The following is a 21604-nucleotide window of genomic DNA, read 5'->3' on the forward strand; positions in this document are numbered from 1 at the left end:
AACACGCGTCCGCTTCACCAAGAAGGGAAGGGGCACGCAAGTAGACGGGAAGAAATCGGTGCGGTCGCACGCCAGCGCGATCACCACACGCACCCTGCGCTGAACGCAAACGTGCGTGCTTGTGAATGGGCTGCTCGCGACAACGGTTCTCTGGCCACGCTGTCCTTGTCAAGGCGTCCACGAGAAACCTTTTGTGTGTGTGTCGTTCTCCGTCCCGCCCCAGAACGCGGGCTCACGAAAGGGAAGAGAGACTAGTTAAACGCGGCGGCGGCAAAGGTAACAGAGGCAGCGACAGCAGTCGCAGTAAACGACAACAGCAGCCACAGGCCTGCAGCTTATGGTGGGGGCCAACAGGACGGGGCGCGCGCAAGTTCCTCCACGCATCCTGTTCGCGCACGGGCAGTGGCACATCTTTTTCAGTCTTCCCATGCGAGGATTTCGAAGGCCCGACGAACGTGTAGCGGCCCCAAATAGCGGCTGAGTCCGCTTCGTCGCCGACGGAGATCGCCGAGGCACGCGAAGAAGTGCAGCGAGTGGAAAGGCCTGGGAGGACGAGGGAGGGGATCACTCTGAAGATGAACACAGGCGGACGAGCTGATTCCACATCTCTTCCTCCCCTCTTCCTCGCGCCGCCATCGACTACCCGAGCTCGACAGGATTACATCCCAAGCGATCTCTTCCTTACCCTCCGCGCTCACTGGCACGGCGGTATGCGCACCTCAACTCCACACCTCCCACTTTGTGCCCGTGACGACGGCGTCTACACGTCCCCTCCCTCTCCCCGCTCCCTTTGCTGCTTCGTGAAGAAGAGGAGAGGTGACGATAGAGGGCCGGCTCTTTCCACAAATATGGATGAAGCCCGCGGACGTACAAACCTGTGCATGTGATGAGATACAGAGTGAAGAGATGATAAAAGCGGGGTTCGTGTTCTCGAGAGCACCCCCGAAGAGGCGGACACGGCGTCAGGGTGGATGCGGATGGGTGCGCCTGTATTCGGGCTCACAGGGCGAGGTCGTACTTGTCGCCCTTTCTGCATCGGTGAGGCGGTGCCCGCATGGGGCCAAGGTCTAAGGGGGGCGGCAGATGACACGAGGAGGAGCTGTACACCGTCGCTAGGGCTTACTGCTGCGGATAGGAAGGGCCAGGGGTGATCGGCCGGTGCAGCTCAGCAGCCACCTACCCCCTCCCCCCCATCCCTGCTCCTCTCTATCCGACCCATACGCTTCCACAGAGAGACGGTCGCGCGACAAACGCCGCTGCTGCGCCCTCCCGTCGACAGACTCGTCGACGCGGCATGCCTTACGTTTTCTGTCTGATCGCTTCTCCGCTTCCTTGTTCCTCTTGGCGTTGCTCACCAGATGACACCACACACAGCGCCACGGACGTGTGTGGGGAGAGGAAAGAGGGGTGGGGGTGGGGGGCATAGACAAAAAAGACAAGAGAAACGCAAGAAGAGGGTGAGTGGATCGTTCGCGCGCGCAGCAATCGATAGAGGGGAGAGGAGGGGAGGCGGTAGACAAAGGGAACCGCGCTTGCCTACAGACACACAGACAGACACACACACACACACATAAACAGCCACAGATAGGGTCGCGTCCGTCACATAGCCGGTGCGGCGCTATATGACGGACGCGTGAAGAGGGGAAGGGGCGATTGGGTGAAAGGTGAAGAAGATTCAGCTCCCGACATCGTCACGCAGTGGTTAGAGGGCACACGTACAACCATTTCTTTTTGTCTTGCGACTGAGAGCTTAGACACATGCACACAGACAGCAGTCATGCCCTACTTTCCCATCACTCACCCCACGATGCCATGTCAAACCTCTTAGCATCCCCAATTTCTCTTTTTCTTTCTTTCTCTGCCTGTTCACGCGCATCTGAGTTGGGCAGTGCTGACTTCGATAAGCCCCGCACACACAGAAAGCAGCCTGCATACACGCCACGCGTCCGACATGTGCTAACGGCTTCAACGCCCGCTCATCAAGGCGAGACAACAGCGACTCAAAGCGCTGAGCCGAGAGGGAAAGCACGAGGCGGAGAAGAAGTGGAGGAGAAGGGAGGCGCACGCACTGATCTCATTGCCGGCATGAAAGCCTGCGGCCATCGCGAGCCACTACTCTGCAGCTCCTGGAGTCATCGAGAAGAGCGATCAGGAGAGGCGCAAGGGAAAGGCGGCCAACAAAGCCGCAAGGGACACCATGGCCCGAGGATCCATACGCGGCCATCAGCGTTCGCCCCCTCAGGCCGTCTGCATGTACTCCCAGCGCTGCACCATTATCTTCTGCGTGCACAGAAGGGCCTCCTTCGCCACCTCTGCGTTGGAGTGCGACATGAGTGCCATCACGCGCTCCTTCACCCCCGACATGGCAGCGAGGGTGAGGAGGTTTCGACCAGCGGGATGGTATCGGACGATTTCGCCCAAGTCGTGGCAGCCGACTGCCAGCGTCACCTCATTCTTCGACTCACGCAGCACCTGCCCGAGCGCCAGGAGCACCTCGTAGCCATTGTCCTCAACCTTCACCGCCTTTTCCTTCCAGAACTTAGTGCTTGTGTGCACCGGTGTCCACTCAAGCACGCCACTCAGCACCTCGCCTCGATATTGCGAGAAGCTCGTCAGCACCTGCATCGACTTCTCCAGAGCCGCGTTCAGTTGATCCACCATCATGTTGATGTCCTCGTCGCCAAACTTCCGGCGGGACACCTGTGAGAGCGTCTTGATCATGCCCACGCTAACCATCTCAGCCACCAGCGAGGGGCCTTTCTTGAAGGTGCTGATCTTCTGCTCCGGCGTCTCGCCCTGGTGCAGGCGACCCAGCACATAAATCCTGCTGTCGGCCCACTCCTCTGACGAGGGGTTCAGCAGCTTGTTCATGTACTTGCGCTCCGCCTCTACCATGTTCAGCAGCGTCATGAGCGTCACGCGCACACACTTCTCCTTCTGCACTCGCTGTAGAACTCGGTGCAGCTGCGGGATCATGCGCTCGCGCACCAGCAGCACAATCCCTTCGTACTCGTAAGACAGCAACCAGCCAAGAAGAAGTGTCTCGTAGATGACTTGAATGATGCCGGCAGAGTCGCTCGACACGATGTCCGTGAGGAGGTGCGGGATGGACGAGACAAGGTTCTCCTTGAAGAACAGCGGGCGGAAGTCCTTGCGGCGAGCCAGCTGCACACAGGCCTGCACCGTGAATTCAACGTCGGCCACCTGCAGCGTTTCTGGCGCGAAGGTGTGGCGTGCCAGCGCGAAGAAGTCTGTAAAGGCAGTTTCGTTGCCCTCGTAGTTGCCGTAGCGGAGGGCTGTGGCGGCCAGATAGATCGCGGGGTTCGTGATGCCGAGACACTCGCTGTGCGACGACACGATTTGCAGTAGCAGAGAAGCCGGGTGGCCACCGAAGTGCTTCTGAAGCTCGTCACGGCCAAGCTGCACGCCAATCTCGTGGTCGGCGTACACGAGGTCTGCCAAGAAGCGCAAGGCGTATCCTAAGATGTGCTCGGCGTGGGTGCCGGTACACAGACGGAACAGCGCGATCGCCAGCGCTTCCTCACGACCACTGACGAGTGACGTCACAAGCTTCTCATCCAGCCGATTCGTAAAGAGCTGCTCCAGCAGGCGGATGGTGCTATCGTCGAGGAGCTGCAGCTGACGGACGAGACTGACGGTGTCAGCGGCGTCAGCAGAGAGGGCAGGCATCGCTTAAATTTCTCAACGGGCTGCCAGTTCTGTAAGCGCTCGTGCGGGTAAGCCCCTCTGCCTTGCAAGCGGTGCCGTTATGTATGAATGTAATCGTGTGTGTGTGTGCGTTCAAGACCCGCGTCTCGGTCGAGATGTGGCAGCCTATGTCGATCAGCAAAGATTAACGACGCTCTACTGTCTCGATAGCGGAGCATCAAAGTGGGAATGCGCGGAGGGGAGGGGGGATGGATGAAGTACAAGAAGGAGAGTAAAATGCACCGCACGCTGAGGCACCCGCGTGCAGATCGGCTGCCCGTATGGCGGGCGCTTCTCATCAAACGCCCACGTCTGTGCGCCTATGAGTACGCACATGAGTGTCGGCGGAGGGGGGAGGGAGGGAGGGAGGCCAGAGAGACGGACTGAGAGAGCGCCGCTTCCGCACTTCAGAGCGCTTTCCTCTTCTTTCCCATCTGCTCGCCGCTTGCTCTGCGCTCGGCAACGTTCCTCTTGAGGCAGCCACATCTCGCCCTCCTCACCGTTTATTTTACACCGTCGCCTGCGTACCTCCCAGCGATGGGATGGAAGGGATGGGATGGGAGGGGTCACCTCCATAACAAAGGCAGGGTGGCGCGTAAGGGAGGTGGCACACACATACATGCCCACACACATGCGCACCTCGGTCCTTCATGAAAGGTATACAAGCGATACAACGTTGTATATATCGGCAGGGAGAGGGAGAGAGACAGAGACGTGATCATGGTGTGCGGAAGGGGGGAAGGGCGGGCAGCCGTACAAGCGAAGTGTACGCCACTACGTGCATGAAGGTGGGAGAACAGTCAAAGAAAATGCGAAAAATAGAGTGCGCGATACACACACACACACAGCTGTGGAAGCAATCGCGTGACGCCCGAGAAAGGTGCCTCACGGATACAGAGAGAAAGAGAAAGAGAAAGCAGGCTGCTATTAACGAAAAAGACGAGCACAGAGTTGCGGAGACGTGAAAGGGAAAAAAGAGGAGAGGGTGAGGGTCTAATGAAGTGATGACGAAACGAGAAAGAGCAATACTCGGGCGCCACGTGAATGCGCGCCTCTGTCTGTCTCTGTGTCCGCCTGCCTGTTTGTGTGTATGTATGCAGCGGACCATCTAAGGCTTCAGAGAGGGGAGAGAGGCTCGTGAGCGCCACCACGAAGCGTACCAAAGAAAGGAAAACAAAAGTCATGGGAGCCGGCGCTGCTTAAGTGGGGAGGACAGTCCGAGGCGGGTGCCTCTGCGTGTAAGTGTGTGTGTGTGTGGGGGGGGGAGAGGGACAGGCCGTGCGCATGCGCTATGGCCCGTGCGCACGTCAGCACAAAGAGACCTCGCAGTGACATAAGCATTACTATTACAGGGAAGGCATATTGTTCGCGCGCACAGCATTGTGGGCGTGTGCTCGTCCGCATACCAGCACACGGACCACGACAATTCCTGAGACATCCTCGTCAGTGCCACGATGGCTTGCGCTGTATCATGGCCCGAGTGTTCGCCTCGCGCATGCGCTGCATCTCCGCAAAGAGCTCGGCGGACGTGTTGGCGCCGTCCCCTTTGTCACCGTCGCGGTCATCGTTGCCGGCCTCTGCGTTAGGGCGGGTCGGCGTGCCGCGGGCACCGCGACGGAGGCGTACAGGGGTGCGAGCGCCGGCGCCAACGCCAGCATTGACGGGGCGCGGCGGCAGAGACGTAGGCCCCTTCGGCTCAGTCATCTGCCGTGGCATGCGTGATCGCTCGCTGCAGACGGTTTCGACGTCATCTAACGAGAACGCGTCCGTGGACCAGCGGCGCGGCTCTCGAGAGGGCAAATCGGCGAGGCGCCTCTTCGACGCTCTGTTCACCTCACCGATGTTGCTCACTGCTTCGCTGGCGCCGTCACCGCCACCATTCCAGTTCTTTTCCGCTCTGCCGGAGCAGTGAGTCGCGGTGAACGTGTTGCGTGGCGGTTCGGCCTTCGAGGGCAGCTCTGTCGGCTGCACCGAGATCGTGGTCTCGGGTAACTCGGTGCGCCGATCAGGGCGCACAGTCGACAGGGAGGCAAGGGTCTGCAGCTCGAGCAATTGCAGCTCGTCGTCGCTCATCACCTCCCAGCGTCGAGCCATGTCGAGGTCAAGGTGCACCACGCTGTCCTCCCGCTTCCCGTCACCGTTTGCGGTGCTTTCGGTCGCCGCGCTGTGAACGCGAGCTGCTGAAGCCCCCACCGGAAGGCTCACTGATGTATCGCCGTCCGCTACGGTTCCTGCAGGAGGCGCCGCAGCCCCCATGCCACCGCTCAAAGGTTGCCCACCTGATCGCCGCAACTCTTCCGCGGCAGGCGATTCCTCGCCTTCCGGGCGGGGCGGCATCTGCGGCACGAGCAGGTTACGCCGCAAGTTCTCTGCTGTCAGAGCCGCTGTCTTCAGGGGTGACACGCCTGCGGCGGCGGCGGAGGGTGCGTCCTTGCCGTGCGGAGCACCCCCACCGGCAGCCGCGCGAGAGGCGGCGGCGCCCTTCTGCGGAGACACACTGCGCACGGCACCAGAGCCGACAGCAGTTGCGGCGCCACGAGCGCGCGGCTGGAGAGGCCCACGTTGCGGCGACGACGTTTCGAGGGAGTGCGGGAGCGTCCGCGGTTTGCGCGGCCCATTGGCCGTTGCGGCAGAGACTTTAGACGCCGACGCGAGGCGCTCAAACACATTCGTCCGCTTCTCTGGAGTTGTGGCCGCCGTGGCAGCGGTGGGCCCGTGTGGGTTAGCGCTCGCACCTGGTGCGCTGGTCTCCGGCGCGCTCTCCGTTTGAAAGCCGCCGCTGGTCAGCTCCCATTCGACACCGGTGTGCTGCGCACCATCACCGCTGGCGGCAGCCGTGCCGCTATCCATGAGGCTCGGCATTGTCGGGTAGTCGCAAAAAAGCTCGATCTTGATCCCACTGCAGCCGTGCGGCGCCAACTCACTCAGCATCATGTGCCAGTCTTGCTGATCCAAGAGAGAGATGAAGTCGCCGTCGGTGTCCTCGTAGCGAATGCGCAGCCGGCGCTCAGTCCCCGCGGACAGCGGCGGCGACTGCAGTTGCGCATGGCAGACATCGTGAATTTGCTGATACACGTCGCGGAATGCGGCCTGCGATGCATCGGCGACGGGCAACACGCGTGTCTGCGCGTCGAAGTGAATCTTGAGCCGCAGTGTGTTCAAGCGGCGCAGCCGCGCGCGGGCCTCCTCAACGAGGGTCCCGCTGACGCCCGCTTCCTCAGCCTGCTGGATGCAGCGCTGTAGCTCCTCCGCGCTCGAACCCTTGGGCGTGTTCGGCATCCGTGAAGCGCTGCCATCACTGGCTCGGGCCGTCGCGGCCTCGTCAGTCGAGCCGGTCAAGCTCCAGCCAAGCACGTTAGTGCCTTCCTCGCTGACCCGGAGAGTGTCTGCAGGTGAGGGGGCGTCGCAACTGGAGCGGCGCGGCGTCGCCTGCAGAGACACTGAAGGGCCGCCGGCGAGCCGAGTCCCACAGTCATCCATGGCAGGCCGCGCTAGCGCCATCTCCAGCTCCCGCCGCGCCTGGCGCTTAGCGTACAGGGTGGCGAAGAGACCGCAAAGTCCCATGTACGCCTCGCTGAGCCCGGGTGGCCATGGGCCGCCAGATGTGTGGGTGACGTAGAGGCTACGCACGTCGAAGAGTGCCGGGAAGCCGTCGCCAATCCACGGCACCGGTGCTCCAGTAGAGCCGCTGTTCGCACGTGTTGGCGTGAGGCCACTGCCAGCAGCAGCCTCACCGCGCAGGGAGCTCTTCGAACTCATCCCTTCGGAGAAGCACGCACTGCGTCGCCGCTGCCTGTACATGTCCAGCGCTGCGCGACCGACAGCGACGGCTGCCTCAGCTGCCACCACGTCGTGCGCGCGCCTCCACAGAAGGAGAAGCTCGTTCGCGCGCGTGATGTGATCCAGCACGGCCGACAGTTCCGGCGCCGGCTGCTGTAGCACGGCCGTGCTGGCGCGGTGAAGCACATCTGCCTCGTGAAGACGCGCGAGGAGCTTTTCTGCGCGCTGCATTAGGGCGGCGTCCTCTTTGTCCCCGCTGAGACTCAGAGCCGACTTCTCATTTCCGCTGTCGTGTTCGCCACGCGCGGCGGACGCGACAGCCTGGGCAGCTTTCAGCGCTTTAGAGAGCTCCGCCGCGCTCAGCACGGCGTCGGCGGCTTCGCCGCGCTCTAGCACCTCCCGCAGTGTCGTCATGGCCGCTCGCTTCAGCGCCAATTTTTTGGCGAGCGCCTCGATTGGCCGTATCACCTGGTCATCAAGGAGCGTCGTGATCGTTTCGCCGGGGCGCAGGATCTCCTCCAAGCCGTCGATGCGTAGCGTTATCTGCCGTGAGCGGCGAATCGCGCCATCAATGTCGCCCCTGCTTGCAGTGTGCAATGCGTCGAGAACCAGCTTGCGCCACTCCCGCATGACCGGGAGCCACCGCTCCTCCAGCCACGTAAGGAACGGACTGGTCACCACCATCTGCACGGGAAAGATGAAGTGCGGCCGCGACGACGATGACGCCGCGACGTCTTTATCGTTGCCGGGCGTACCTCTGTCGTTGGCGCTTGCAGCAGCCCGGGACTGGGCCTCGGCCCCCGCTCTGAAGCCCCCCCACACCTCCAGAATCTGGCCAAGATCGTGTTGCAGGGCCAAGTCACGGAGCAGTACCACCTCATGTGTCATGTGGACGATGAAGCGCACTAGCCGATGCATGGCGCCAAAGACGTGGCGGCGCTCTTCAAGCACTTGACGAATAAATACGGACTCGTGCAGCGACAGGTGCCGCTCTACCGCATCGACGAGTCGAAGCAGCTGCGCACTGTGCTCGACCGCGTCGCGCTCGAGAAGGGGCATATTCACGTCCTCCCGCAGGTGGACGTATTCCAGCTTCGTAAAGGTGCTGAGGAGGCGGCCCGCCGCCTGGTGGATGTCGGGCAAAAGGGCGACGGAGTCGCCGCCACCGCGAGCGCACACGGTTGGGTCCGGCGAGTCGAGATCGCCTCCGTCCAGCTCCTCTGAGGAAGCATTCGTCCCGCCACCGCGCCGACAGGGGATCACAGAGGCACGGAACTCTTTCGTGGAGTGCGGTGGCGCCGCACACCGGCGCCGCTCGCTCAGCGCCGTCGTCACCTCCGCCACATAGTCGAGCACCGCCTTCATCTGATCCAGCTGGTGCCGCACCGCTGCGTCCATCTCTGCCGAGTGCTTCCGCACCGCCGCTGCTGGGGTTGACGTAGAAGAATGGCGTCTCCCCACCACGTCTGATGCAGCGCTCGACAGATTCGGTTGCTGCTTACGTGTCGTCAGCGCCGCCAGCCGCGCCTTTGCACTGATGCTGCGCTTTGGTGCACCTCTGGCACCCGTGATACCGTCACGTCGTCCGACGCCAGTCGTGACCGCCGATGAGGTTGGCTGTTGCCGCGGCGCAGGGGCTGCCCCGTTCGAAGAGAGCTGGCGCTGAAGAGCTTGTGCAGAGGCAGTTCGCCGAAAGCTCGCGGCCGTCACGACGGCGGGGGCAGAGTTAGCCGACGGGCCCGTGGGGTTCACAGTGCGCTGCTTCGTTTCTGCTGAAGGCGCTGGCTTTGGCACCAACGGCGGAACGGTGGCCGAGGCGGCTTCGGTACCACCAAGAGGCGGCGCCGCGTCAGAGCTAAGGTTCATGTTCTTCCCGGCCGCGGCATGCTCTTGAAGCTCCCCACCGCTGCCGTCAGAAAGGGGGAGTTGCAGAGGTCCCGGGGACACGATTGGGTCGGCATGCCGCTGCTGTGCGTGTAATGGAGAGGATGTGTGACGCAGCACCTCTGCCGTTGCGGCATCCTGCTGTAATGCGCAGACACAAACGCCGAGGTGTTCGCGCCGATGCAGCGGTACATAAGACTGGGATGGCGTTGTGAGTGGGCTCACTTTCACTTCGCCATCGCTGTAGCAGGCCGATGAGGGCTGCGACATCTCCCGCTCACCTGTCTCGCGTGAAACGGAGGGCCTGAGGGGCAGGTCGCTGCCACGCGGCACTGCGGCAGCGTTGGTTTCGACCTGTTTGAGCGGTTCCTGAGAAGGCTGCAAGGGGCGCGGGTGCTTTGACTTGTGGTTCTCATAGCTGGCGCGGCCGTAGCTCTTGGCGTAGTTGCCGTCACTGAGGTGGTGCTTCTTGTTCGCACCAAGTGCAGGCGCCGGTGTCACTGTAGCGACGCCGGCTGCCTTACATGCCGCGTGGTGCATCCGAAAACGCGTGCAGGATGGCGTGAGAGGGGGGAGGAAGGGCACACGTGCAGGTGGCGCGGGAGCGTGGCTCCTCCCTACTTGCCGCTCTCCTCAATCCGCAGGCGTGTGTCAAGGATGGTGCGATGAGGTGTGCGAACACTACCGGAGAACGGGGATAGCAGAGGGAAACGAGGGAGGGGGCGACGGCAGCGATGCTGAACGAAGGTGGCCGTCCGAGAAGCGACACGCACACGTCTCACACACTGAAGGAGAGGGGGCGCACTAAGATAGGCGCGACAGAGACAGAGAGAGGGAGAGAAAGAGGGAAGGCGAAGGCGGCGATGATGAGGCCGAGCAGCAGTGGTAGGCAGCACACCGCAGGAGGACGGGGGTGGCGCACTCAAGTGAACGAGTAGGGGAGGGGGATGGAGGAGATATGACACACACACACGCACACAAACGCATGTAAAGGGAGAAGAAAAATAGATGTATGCCGTTGTGCGTATGTCGCGATGGCCGCAGCGCACCTGTGGAAGGGCGGAAGGGGGTGCAGATGTGCGAGCCAGCGGTGCGGCAAGTGCGTGTGCGAGGAGGAGGAGGAGATGAAGAGAAGTAACGATGAAAGCGCAAGGAAACATGGGCAAGTGTTAGTGCCGCTGGAGGCTGAGAAAGACCGCGCAAGCGGGACGTCTGTTGTACGCTGCGCTGGTACCCATCAGCACACACCCCTTCCCCCCCTCTCTACGGCCCGTACGCCGCGCACGTGAAAAAAAAGTGTCGCCTTTCCGCGCACCTCCGCGTCACATACGCGCGCAAGCAATGGGCATGAGGACGACGGTGGGGAGGTACGGTGATGAAGAGAAACATTTCTCTCTCCCTCTCTGTGCGTATGCCTTCTGTGCATCTCGCGCATGCCGTGACTTTTTTCTTCATCTTTGCTGAGGTGGAGAGGTGAAAGAGTGAGGGGGTCGCTTCCTCCGTCGCCCAAGGGGGCGGTGCGCACGCCTGACTTTACCTTCGTTGCGTGCTCCAGAAGTGACAACGAGAGGAAAAGGGCGCACATACATGCGCACGTGTACACCGCAAAGGGTGCGAGCCGCTGCCGCTGGCATCCATGAAGCAGAATGGGCACCATATTTTCAGCTGACGCACACCGGCACCCACACAGAGAAACACCCTCGCACACCTGCGCCATTCGACCAGGGGGTCGACACCAGGCGCATCACAAGTCCTCGCTTTCGCCGGTGGCCTCCCCGCCTGCCACCTCTACGACGTCCTCAACAGTCAGCGCCATGCTCGGCGCCTGCGTAATGCGGCCGTTCTTCTGCAGTTCGGCCATGTTCAGTGTGAATGGAATCACGAGGCGACCGAGGACCTCAGCCTCAATGGCTGCATCTGTTAAAATGGAGGACGAGGGCCCTGCACCATCTCGCGGGATCCGCTGACGCCGCCGCCACATCTGCACCATCACCTCCCACGGGCCCTCCACAATACGGTGTAGCGGTTTCGTGACGACGCCATGGAAGAGGCCACTGCGCTCCTCGTCCTCGAGATCTGTCAGCGCCACACGAGCACCCGATGACGCGCCAAAGGCAGCGCCGACGCCGCTGGGCGCGGGAAAAGGCAAAGGGCAACTCCGCAGCATCCGACTGTGCTGTGGCACAGGCCCATCGCCGATGTCTTCGTCACACGCGAGGTCGTTATCGCCTCTCTGCGGCGTCATCCACACGCAGTCCGCCTCTTCCAGCGCATCGCAGCAAAGACTGTACCCGTCCCCACTGTGGAAGCCCTTGTAGTTGATGGTGGAGTCGCCCTTCGCTTTCAGCGAGACGGCGTAGCGCCACACGTCCGCGTCCTCTGTGACTAAGTAAGCGGCAGAGGGGTTTGATGAGGGGGCGGGGGCCGGCGTCGATGTAGTCGAGGTCGTGCTCGCCCCACGCATCAAGTAGTCCTTGTCCGCACCCACCTGTCGCTGCAGGCGTGCCGCGGCATCGGGGGCGCGCCGCATCGACCAGCGAACCGTCACATTGCAGGACGTCTCGCCTGCTACTGCAGCAGCAGCAACCGCAGTAGCGGGCGACGGTGATGCGCACTTCAGCTCGGCTGCAGCGTCCTCCACGGTGAAATAAAACAGGTCGCAGTTCTGCGAAGGGCGCGCCTTGGCCACGCTCGCAAATGTGCCCGTCGCCGAGAAGGGTCGCAGGCAACGGAAGTGCGCACGCGTCGCGGATGCCTGCACGCCTGGGGGGGCGCCAAAGGAGTGCAGCACAGTGACGACGAGAACGACAAGCGCGAGCGTTGTCATTCGTAAGGAAATGGTGGAAGGACCGCTCGACGGACCCCTACGAAGGGGCGAAGACACAGGTCGGGCCCCAGAGACGAGTGAAACCATGTGTGAGGGAGGTGGAGGAGGGGTGAAGGGTAACGCTTCCCGCTCGTCGCACCTGGCCGAGTGAAAGAGCGACCCGAGAGGAGAACCGAGCCGCCTCTTTCCAGATGGTCGCTGCCTCTCTTCTCTCAACCAAATCCTCAAGCAGAGCGTATCCGTCGTGCTTTTATCGGCGTAGGTAAGGGCGGCCCTGTCGTGGTGTTCCCGCGAACGATTGTGCTTCGGGGCCAACTTCAGCAATGGAGAAAAAGGATGCGCGCGAAGAGGACGGAGTAGGGCACGGGGAAGGCACGTGCAGAGAGGAGCGAACAGGGGTGCGAGCCGTGCGTGATACACCCGACCGAGATGCGACGTGCCGCACGCATGAGAGGATGACGTTTCAGAAAGGATAGAGCGGAGGGCGTCCGTGGATGCGGACATGGAGAGCACGCATACACACACAGAAAGCGAGATGAGAAAAAAAACAGTCGATTGAGCGACGCGAGGGCAGATGATGAGGGATCGGGTGGCCGAGAGGTACCATTCCGCTTCCAGGCGCATGCGGCCATAGATACAGGGCCTTCGGACACAAATCGAACGTACAGGCCGCACCCCCGTAGAGTGCAGTGCAGCAAGCAGGCTCGCGTCAGAGCAAGGCGAACGCAGCCATCCGGGCACGGCCCGCGTCTTCAGCTCTGCACACCCGCCTCGCCGATCGCCTCGCACGCCCCTTCACCACAGCCGCCACGCCATGCAGCCCTTCGGGCGGGGCGCAGCCTCCCCACGCCGCTCGACAGTCCGAGGTCCGGGCGAGACACGCTCGAGGCGCGCTGGCATCATGCCCAGCATCAGGATTGTCCATGCGTGCGCTCGGTCGAGAGCCGATCCGACGCAGTGGCAGGCACGACATGACCGTCGGCATCCGTCTCTGTGCATCGCTTTCTCCCCCCTCCCTTCTGCTACGCGCTTGAGCCTGCGTCGCCGCCAGGAGCGGCTAGGCATCTGGTAGGAATAGGGAGAGAGAGATTGGGGGGGGGCAGCGGCTGCGTGATCCCCTCCCTCCCCTCAACCCCTACACATACACACACAGATACGGCGCGCACCGAGGTGCGTGCGAGTGCCTTGTCCATCATGAGGCGCGCATGCAGCCGCACAAAGAAAGGAGTTTTCTCATGGGATGCGAGGCCGCAGTGCGCGGTGGTGTGCTCATGTACGAGTGCATGAGAAGGGGAAAGGGAGGAGACGTCAACAACGGCAACGTGGTGCCCCCTCCCCTCCCTCTCCATAACCTGTAGCCAGTGCAGGGAAAAAGGGGAAGAGGGAACGCGGCGGGAGTGCCCCAGCGGCACGGGAACAACACTCTGGCCAGCAGTCCTCGACGTGGTGACTCCGTTTCGCATTCGTGCAGGCGAGAATGCCGACGCCGCGAATCTCTTTCGTCCCCGACTTCGTGTTGGCTTTCATGGCGGCATCGATTCTTTCTTCACCAGCGGTAAACCTTTGCAGGTTGACTGGGCACGCACGTACACACACACACAACACGCGCCTGTGCAAGTAAGAGTGCGTGTGTGTGTGTGTGTGTCTATGCATATAGAGCGAGATGCAGCGCTGGTGGATACGAGGAAGGCGCACTGATGCATCGACGGAGTCTCCGCCGTCTGAGGCCTCCTAACTCGCGCTCCGTCCCTTCACTCCAGATAAATAACCTCACGAAATTCCTGCCCGAGGGTGCACCGCGAACCGTTTTCGTGCCTCGGGAGCGACGGTCCTGCTTTGGACGTCACATCGTTCAGCTTTGCCTGTCCTGCCGTTGTAGCCGCGGCTTTGTGAGGGCTTTCCAAAGTCACCTCCGCGTCCTTGGTTGCCCGCAGCCGCGGCAAGTCGTGACCATCAGTCGGCTGCACCGTCCCACTGGCAAAGTCAAGACTTAGGCTCCCGGTGCTAGTCGACTGCGAGCCGCGAGACAGACCTTTGTCTTCGTTCACATCAAGTTCACCGTGCTCGGTGCCCTCCTCGGACACGTCCTCGAGAGAGACGCCAATAAGAAGCAACTTGGATGGCCGTTGGAAAGAGGAGTCCACAGTGATCTCGATCTCTGTCAAGATGCAGAGGACGTCGTCGATCACGCACTCGAGCACTGGCACCATCGTGGATGACGGTGCTTGAAGGGCCTCCTCTAATGTGGAATGCGTGGTGCCTTCTTGAGGATTGTAAACGCTGCCGTCGCGGTCTCGGTGCATGCCTTCGCGGCTGCACGCGACGTTCGCACGACGCGGCGTTGTTGAGGATTGTGGAGCCACCCCATTCAGCACCTGCGACGTACCCTTGGGCTGTGCTGGTTCAATCGCGACAGGCAGAAAGGCGAGGCGCATGGGGCGGTCTTGGAGGAGCTGCATGGCAACTATAAAGGAGCTCACACGGTGCTCTGCAAAGGGCGAGACGGGGGTGCGGTGCGGGATGCAGTTAGGCGAGCTCGGCGTCTCACACGGAAAGGTGGCGGCTAAGCTGCCTGCCTGAATCTCTGTAGCGGGTGCGGATGCGGCCGCGTCGTCTTCGCTGCCTCGTCCAGTGCCGCGAACCGCTAGGGAGGATAAGTCCGTCGTCCAAGGATGGCACACACTGTCTCCCTCATCCGATTCCTCAGGGCGGCAGTAGACAAACTGCAGCAGTTTCTGCTCCAGAATCGTCAACCCTTCACGCTGGTCTCCCTGGTTGGGGATGTAGAAGATGGTGAAGGGGCTGAAGCTACACAAGCGCATCAGCGAGGTGTCGGAGCCGTTCACAAAATAGTGGCAGTCCGCGGAAGCGTCGTAGCTGGTGTGCGCCACTGCACCGTAACGGCGAGAGTAGCGCGTTGATTTTCCCTTCAGCACATGAATCAGCACCGTAGCGAAGACGTCCTTCTCGTCTCCTTTGAAGCGCGACCCACGCTGCAGCGTGAGAGAAGGGGAAGCGACGACGGCGGAGCCGGGCTGTCTGCGATGTGTGGCACCCGGCGCCGGCGTTCTTGAGAGCGAAGAGGACATCGGTGAAGCCCTGGTACCGTTTCCGTCGGCTGGAGGTGTAGATATGCGACTCCGTGTCACACTGTCGCCGTTGTCCCTCCCGCCTGCGACCGACGGCACCGGCTGCTGCGTCGAGACGCCCGAGCGCGGTGAGAAGACCACCTCCTCTTCCTCCCCGTTGCCTACGACAGCAATTGTGCGACTCTGAATGCAGAGGGTCGCAGTGTGTGTGTAAGATGGGTTACCGGCCGATGCGTACCCCCCAACGCTCACCGCCAGCGGTGTAAACTCGCCGCTAGGCTCGCCTTGGCCATCTCCATCGGCGCCCCTGCTTGTGCCCTCAAAGGACCGCATGCTGTGCTCGCTGGGGGAGACTTGGCCCAGCTGCCGCGCCCTCTCCTCGGCCTTCTCCTTCTCGACCGGCCATTGGGCGTCGGTGTCCATGTGCAAGGCCCGCGCTATGGAGGGTGATGCCGCTGCCACTGCAGCTGCCGCAGGCGGCTCCGCTCGCGCATTCGCGTGCGTCCGTCGGGGCTCCCGGCCGGCTCTGTTTCCGCTGAGCAGCGGAGGGAACTGCACCAACTTGACACCGCCGAGGTTGAAGCCCTTCGTATCTAGCGACGTGAGCTGTGAGGCCGTCTCCTCTCCAGCGGCGCCCATTTCCGCGCCGTCTCCGCTTTGGTTTGGGGTTTCCTTGGGAATCGTGAAGACGCTCTCCGTCAGCGAATCGCCCACCTCGCCGCCGGGCGGCTGCAGGGAAGGCAACCGCATGGATGGCATGTCCGGCGCCGGCGGCTGTAACGCCGGTGGCGTCGTACGCGCCTGCGCATGCCCCCAGCCCACCCCTGCGGCGTTGCCGGAGACCGGGCTATTAGCTGCAATGCTCAGCGAGGCGGGAAGCTCCCCCAGGCTGACTGGCGAAAGCGTGTTCACCGAATGCAGCGCAAACGAAGAGAAGTACAGCGACAAGATCATTCTTTCCACCCGCGCGACACTGATCATCAGAGCGCGCACGGCGATGCGCTGATGATGTATGACGGGGTTCGTCGGCCCCGACAAGCTCCGCAAGTTCAGCTTCTCGAGGAGGCCGATGAGCCACCGCCACTCCTTTCCCACGTGAACGGTGGAGATGATCATATCTCGCTCCTCCTCGAGCCGGTCAATGCCGCGGAGGAAGCCGGAGCCGCCAACGTCGGGGATCGTCGTAGGCATGGCTGCGGCTGCACCACCAGGTGCCACCGAACTCGAAAGGCGCTGCAACGCCGGCTCACTCGGAGTCGCTAGGTAGCTGCACAGGCGCGCCGATTCGGCCGTGGTAGCCATGCGCAGACTCGCCCCTCGCGTTTCCAACTCCATCTCCACGTTGCCCACTGCGGTACTCAAGTAGGTGGCGTGATGCTCCATTTCCTTGACGATCTGCGCTAACGCTGCGTTGAACCTACGCTGTGGGTGTTGTATAGAATAATGGCTCAGCACCGTGCCGATCACAGTGAGCAGGGGGACCATCATCCCCACATAAATCTGCCGCCCTCTCGCATTCGCAATGTAAAAGGGCGGAATCGACACAATCACGAAGCACAGACCCAGCAAGATCGCTGTCAGCAGCGTGGAGAAAGAGGTGACGAAGAGAGACGGATTCGGGCGTAAGACCTCCGCTTTGATATCCAACAGAGTCGGCGGCGACACCTTCACCGACACCGGCTGCTCCATGGCATTCGCACTCCGCTGCGGCTCGTCTCTTCTTCCTCGATCCTCCATTTCGCACCCTCAACTCTACCTGCGACTGCACCTCCACAGAATACGCCCAGCGAGCTCGTTCTCGCACTCTACCCCCTCTGCTATGTTGCTCCGTTGCTTCCGTGTTCTTTCACAGCTCAAGTCTGTCGCCACACACACACACACACACACACACACACGTAGAAGTACACAAGGACACACGCACGCAGCTTTTACCGAGGAGAGAGGTTGCGGAGGGCAAACCAAGACGAGCGAAGCGGCGCAGTGTAAACGCCAACGGCCGTTGAAGCAAGAGAGAGAGGGAGAGCACGGATAAGGATGCCCGAAGGCTGTTTGTGGGAAGGGGAGGGGGCTGATATGTTGGACGTGTTGTTGGCGGTACGCGACAGATTCCTGACCGAATGATGACGAGAAAAAAAAGGGAGGGAAAGGACGAAAAGAGAGCACAGCAAAAAAGGGGCTGGGGAGAAGAGCGGTGTGCGCACGAACAAGATGAGGCCAGGATACATGACAGGGCCCACAGGATGTAAGTCAACAGCTCCAGGGGAAAAGGGGGAGCGACGATGAGCTACCACGCACTTCCACTCAAAAACGCGAGAATGGGGGAGGGGGCAGAGGGAGGGGGTTCGCGACACACAGGAGAAGTGCGAAGAGCACATACGCACAGCGGTACCGTTACTGTCCGTCTCCGATCCTCCTACACTTCGGTTCTATAAGGATGCAGCTATCGACCCTCCCGCCTTGCACACACACACACACACACTCACACCCTCTCAGACACACGCAACGCGTCTACGATCTGCTTCCCCTCAGCGGAGGGAATCGACGAGCACCAGCGAGAAGATGACCGCCCCACTCTCCCCTACCCTCCACTTGAGCGGTTTGGGCGTGGGCGTGGGAGGAGTGGTGGTGGTGATAGTGTGTACTTGTGTGTGTGTGGGGGGGGTTCGATGGCCAGAGTTGACGCAACAGGCGATGCCCTCGCCTTTCCTTCTTTTTTTTTCGCACCCCTGCCACCCGAATAAGAGAGCAGCGCGTTGCCGAGAACCTCGGCACGTGTGTGTGTGTGCTTGTGTGTGTGTATTCAAACTCGAAGAGCTTTTCCGTCAGGAAGGCCACAGGCGAACGTGTGGAGAGAGTCACTATAGGGTTGGCCCTGGTATGCTCGCACCCTTTTCTTCCCCAGTGTGTGGGCGTGAGAGTGAAAGAGAGGGAGGCAGGGGAGGGGTCGGAGAGGGGACACGGCGGAAAGGACAAGAGAGATGGAAGAAGGGGCACACAGGTGCACTTCGAGGTCATGAGCGAGTTCGTCTGCGCGGCTCCATCGCTTCCATCTCTGGGGTATGCAGCTGCACGATTTGGCCTACACAGAGGCCGCGTGCCCTCGCTATGCAACAGACGACTTGCACACACGCCTTCTGCTCACCAAGTGTTGCCACTGCCAACTCCCCCCCATCTTTCTTTTCTGCTTATCTTTCCTGAGCAATAAAACTTCGATGGGATGTGGGCTGTCTGTACACAACGGCGTTGCCGTCCACCACTGACGCTATGCCCGAGAAACCCGCGAGGGAGGGGGGAAGGCCACAGACACGGTTCCTCCTTTCCCCCAGTCCATGTCTCTCTCTCTCGTCCCACAAACGTGCGGCACACATACACAGAGACAGGGGAGGGAGGGGGTTCGACGTGCACCTCCGTGCGTGTCTGTTCTGCACCATTGTCGTCACGGAGAACTGTGCATTCGGCGACCCGAGAAAGAGAGGAAGGCTGCGAGAGGTCCGTCAGCAGGAGTGTGCCCATCGCCACGGACAACGATCGCATGAGGCGGTATCGGAGAGAGGGCCGGCGGGGACTGAACGAAATGGATGGGAGAGCCGACAGGGAGACGAGGGGCGCGTGACATCCCGTCGTGTGCACGAATGCGCGCATGAGAGGGAGAGAATGGGTGTGTGTGGGTGGGTTACGCGCACCGAATGGTGCGATGCTCCTCTGCTGCATCTCCCCTCTCCGCTCCTTCGCCGTCGACTCTGTCTAGGCCTCTCTCCCACAAATGAGAGAGCGGCACCTGCGGGGCGAAGGAGGTGATGAGGCGAGGGGGAGGCCTTCTCGTCTAGTCTGTGCGCGCGCGTGTGTGCGCAGCCCTTTGCTGGCGCGTTCGCACAGTGGCATGTGCACACGGAACTGGAGAGCGATAGCACGCCTTGCTCGTCGCGGCCCGCCCCGGCGGACGTCTCGTCTCCTCGCCTGCCTTTCGTTACCCCTCTGATGTTCGCCCGGCCATCCTACCCCGACAGCCGCCGTCCAAACTAGCGCTGAGTTGGCGCCGTCGTACCTCTGCGTTCTTCAAGGGGAGGAGCGAAGAGAGGAGGAGGGGCAGGGGCGGAGGGAGGGCTGAAAGAGAAGCGGTGCCCGTTTCGGAAACCGGCAAAAAAAGGAGGGGGCATCTACTACGAAGAGCGTGCGAGGCCGAAGTGGTGCACCTGCAGGCACTTCACACCGGCGGGCAAAGTATACCCCACACAAACAAAGGCGTAGCCGATGCAGCGGCCACAGATTCGAACTCTTCACCCCTCTCCACACTGCCACCCTCACTCACACGGGAAGGAGAGTAACCGCAGCAGCGGCGCCGTACAGAAGTCGCCCCGCGGCTCCTGCAATAGGAAGATGGAGGAAAAGGCTGAGAGAGACAGAGAACAGTTACGTACGCACCTCTGTGCAACGGACGACGGGTTCGGCAACACCAACATCTACACGTAAAGGAATACATGTGTATGTATATTTATATATGTGCGTGTGCGCGTGCCAATCAAAGGCGAGACCGTTAGCGGTGCGAGTGCGATCACCGTCGCTTGCCATGGTGGCCCCTGTCGCCTCACCTAATCCCTCCTGTTCCAGCGTGCACTATCGTCCTGACGCCCTCCTGTTCCACAGGAGACGTAGACATCTCAACAGGCTCGTGATGCCGCGCCAGAGAGTAGCCTCCTGCGGATGGCGACAAATCTGCGACGGCATGCACACCCACATGCTGGCTGGTGTCCAAGCCGCTGCGGAGAGCATAAAGCTTCGAGCCCCCGAGGCTCGCCGGTATAGCCGATTGGCGCAGGTGATTGCGATGATAACTCTCCGTCGGCACCAGCAGAGCAGAGCTGTCGCGGCGCGGCGACGGCGCCGCCTTGCCATTACTGGTGGTGCCGTTCTGTGGAGCGTCGCGGAGGTCTGCGCGCGTTGGGCGGAGGGCGGCCAGCGGTGGGTGGCTGGAAAGGTAAAAGTCATTCTGTTTCGCTGCCTCAGCGACGGTGTCGTCCACCTGCCCAGGCACGTCTGCGCAGGTGGACGGCGTACACACGTCAACGGTTTTCAGTACCGCTCTCGTCAAGTTTTCCTCCGTCACGTTGCCTTCTATCAAAAAGCGCAGCTCCAACTCGTCGCGCAGTCGTCCAATCTCCGCGAACACGGCTGAATTCGCCCACGCGTCCTTGCGCACACTCTTCGGTCGCACATGCCGACACCAGCCCCACTTCACAGTGCTCGCGAGCCTCTGGGCTGCGCTACTGCCTTGATCGAAGTGGCCACGGCCCGCCGACATGCCTGACCGGTGTGCGGAGACGACGGCAGCGCTGCTCACAGGAAAGCTCGAGGCACACGCGCCGCCGCCGACGATATGGCGGTTGCTCAGGACGAGCACGCCGCTCTTTTGCAGCTGGTGCCGCCTCGCCTCCGAGGTCAACCGCAGAGCGAGCAAGTTCAGCTCGACACGGTAGTGGATAAGCCGCAGCGGCCGGTAGTAGGCAAAGTACAAAAAAAGGGCCTGCACGGACGTGCACACGGGGATCACGAAGAGGAGGTACAACTTCTGCCTCACGCTTGGAGTCACGCCCTCATCCAGGACGACCTCGCCCGCGATCGGCGATCCGCTCGACCCCACAGGGCCACCCTCAGGATCGTAAATGTGCGGCAGTGGCACGACGACGACGATGAACAGGGCCGCGGAAAGCACCGCGTTGACGATGATGAAGAGCATTCTGACCAGGGAGGTTGACGTGCGCCGCCGCCATCTACAAGCGCCTCGTACGCTCGACAGAGAGGCAGGCAACGTGACGTGGAAGAGCGCAAACGCAAAGAGGCAAGCAACAATAGAAAGGCGGAGGACAAGAGTGATGATGATCTGGCAGATCCATTGGGAATACGTTTTGCTGTTGCTGAAAAGAGTCGCATCGAGTCCGCGCTGGGCGGAAGCGGTGAGGAGGCGGTGCGGCAGTGGGGAGAGGCGAGAGAGTGCGCGCGCGCAAAACCATGTCCACGTTTGGAACCGCCGCACTGGCACCCCTCTCCCGAGCATACACAACACCGGCAGCGCAAGCCGACAAAGTTCGCCAAGGCCGCGAGTCGCACCTCTGCTCCCGCCCGCCGTGCCTCTGTCTGTCTATTCTGCGGAGTAGCGGGGCACATCCTACTGTAAGCAAAGAAGGGGAAAGAAGAGCCCGCACATGTGTGCGAGAAAGAGAGAGAGGAGCGGCTGGGGGAGGGGTTAGGAGGCGTAGGAGTGCTGTTGGCAGCACTGGATATGTGCGCCCCCGCGCGCCGCTCCTCGGCTTCGATGAGG

General features: G+C 61.6%; 5 protein-coding genes across 5 annotated transcripts; all 5 read right to left on the reverse strand.

Moving 5' to 3' along the window:
• Window positions 1–2238: 2238 nt before the first annotated feature.
• On the reverse strand, window positions 2239–3690 carry LSCM1_04737 (uncharacterized protein; the record flags this gene model as incomplete). Its single annotated transcript, XM_067322231.1, has 1 exon — window positions 2239–3690. The coding sequence occupies one exon, from the start codon at window positions 3688–3690 to the stop codon at window positions 2239–2241; it is 1452 nt and encodes a 483-aa protein (XP_067179028.1).
• A 1461-nt stretch (window positions 3691–5151) lies between these two features.
• Window positions 5152–9912, reverse strand: LSCM1_04738 (uncharacterized protein; the record flags this gene model as incomplete). Its single annotated transcript, XM_067322232.1, has 1 exon — window positions 5152–9912. One exon carries the CDS (start codon window positions 9910–9912, stop codon window positions 5152–5154), a length of 4761 nt encoding a protein of 1586 aa, XP_067179029.1.
• A 1204-nt stretch (window positions 9913–11116) lies between these two features.
• Window positions 11117–12286, reverse strand: LSCM1_04739 (uncharacterized protein; the record flags this gene model as incomplete). The annotated part of the gene is made up of 1 exon (XM_067322233.1): window positions 11117–12286. The coding sequence occupies one exon, from the start codon at window positions 12284–12286 to the stop codon at window positions 11117–11119; it is 1170 nt and encodes a 389-aa protein (XP_067179030.1).
• A 1664-nt stretch (window positions 12287–13950) lies between these two features.
• LSCM1_04740 (uncharacterized protein) lies at window positions 13951–17025 on the reverse strand (the record flags this gene model as incomplete). Its single annotated transcript, XM_067322234.1, has 1 exon — window positions 13951–17025. One exon carries the CDS (start codon window positions 17023–17025, stop codon window positions 13951–13953), a length of 3075 nt encoding a protein of 1024 aa, XP_067179031.1.
• Window positions 17026–19873: 2848 nt separating this feature from the next.
• Window positions 19874–21022, reverse strand: LSCM1_04741 (uncharacterized protein; the record flags this gene model as incomplete). The annotated part of the gene is made up of 1 exon (XM_067322235.1): window positions 19874–21022. The coding sequence occupies one exon, from the start codon at window positions 21020–21022 to the stop codon at window positions 19874–19876; it is 1149 nt and encodes a 382-aa protein (XP_067179032.1).
• Between the last annotated feature and the right edge of the window lie 582 nt (window positions 21023–21604).

This window comes from Leishmania martiniquensis, chromosome 21 (genome assembly GCF_017916325.1).
Source record: "Leishmania martiniquensis isolate LSCM1 chromosome 21, whole genome shotgun sequence".
NCBI classification, from domain to species: domain Eukaryota; phylum Euglenozoa; class Kinetoplastea; order Trypanosomatida; family Trypanosomatidae; genus Leishmania; species Leishmania martiniquensis.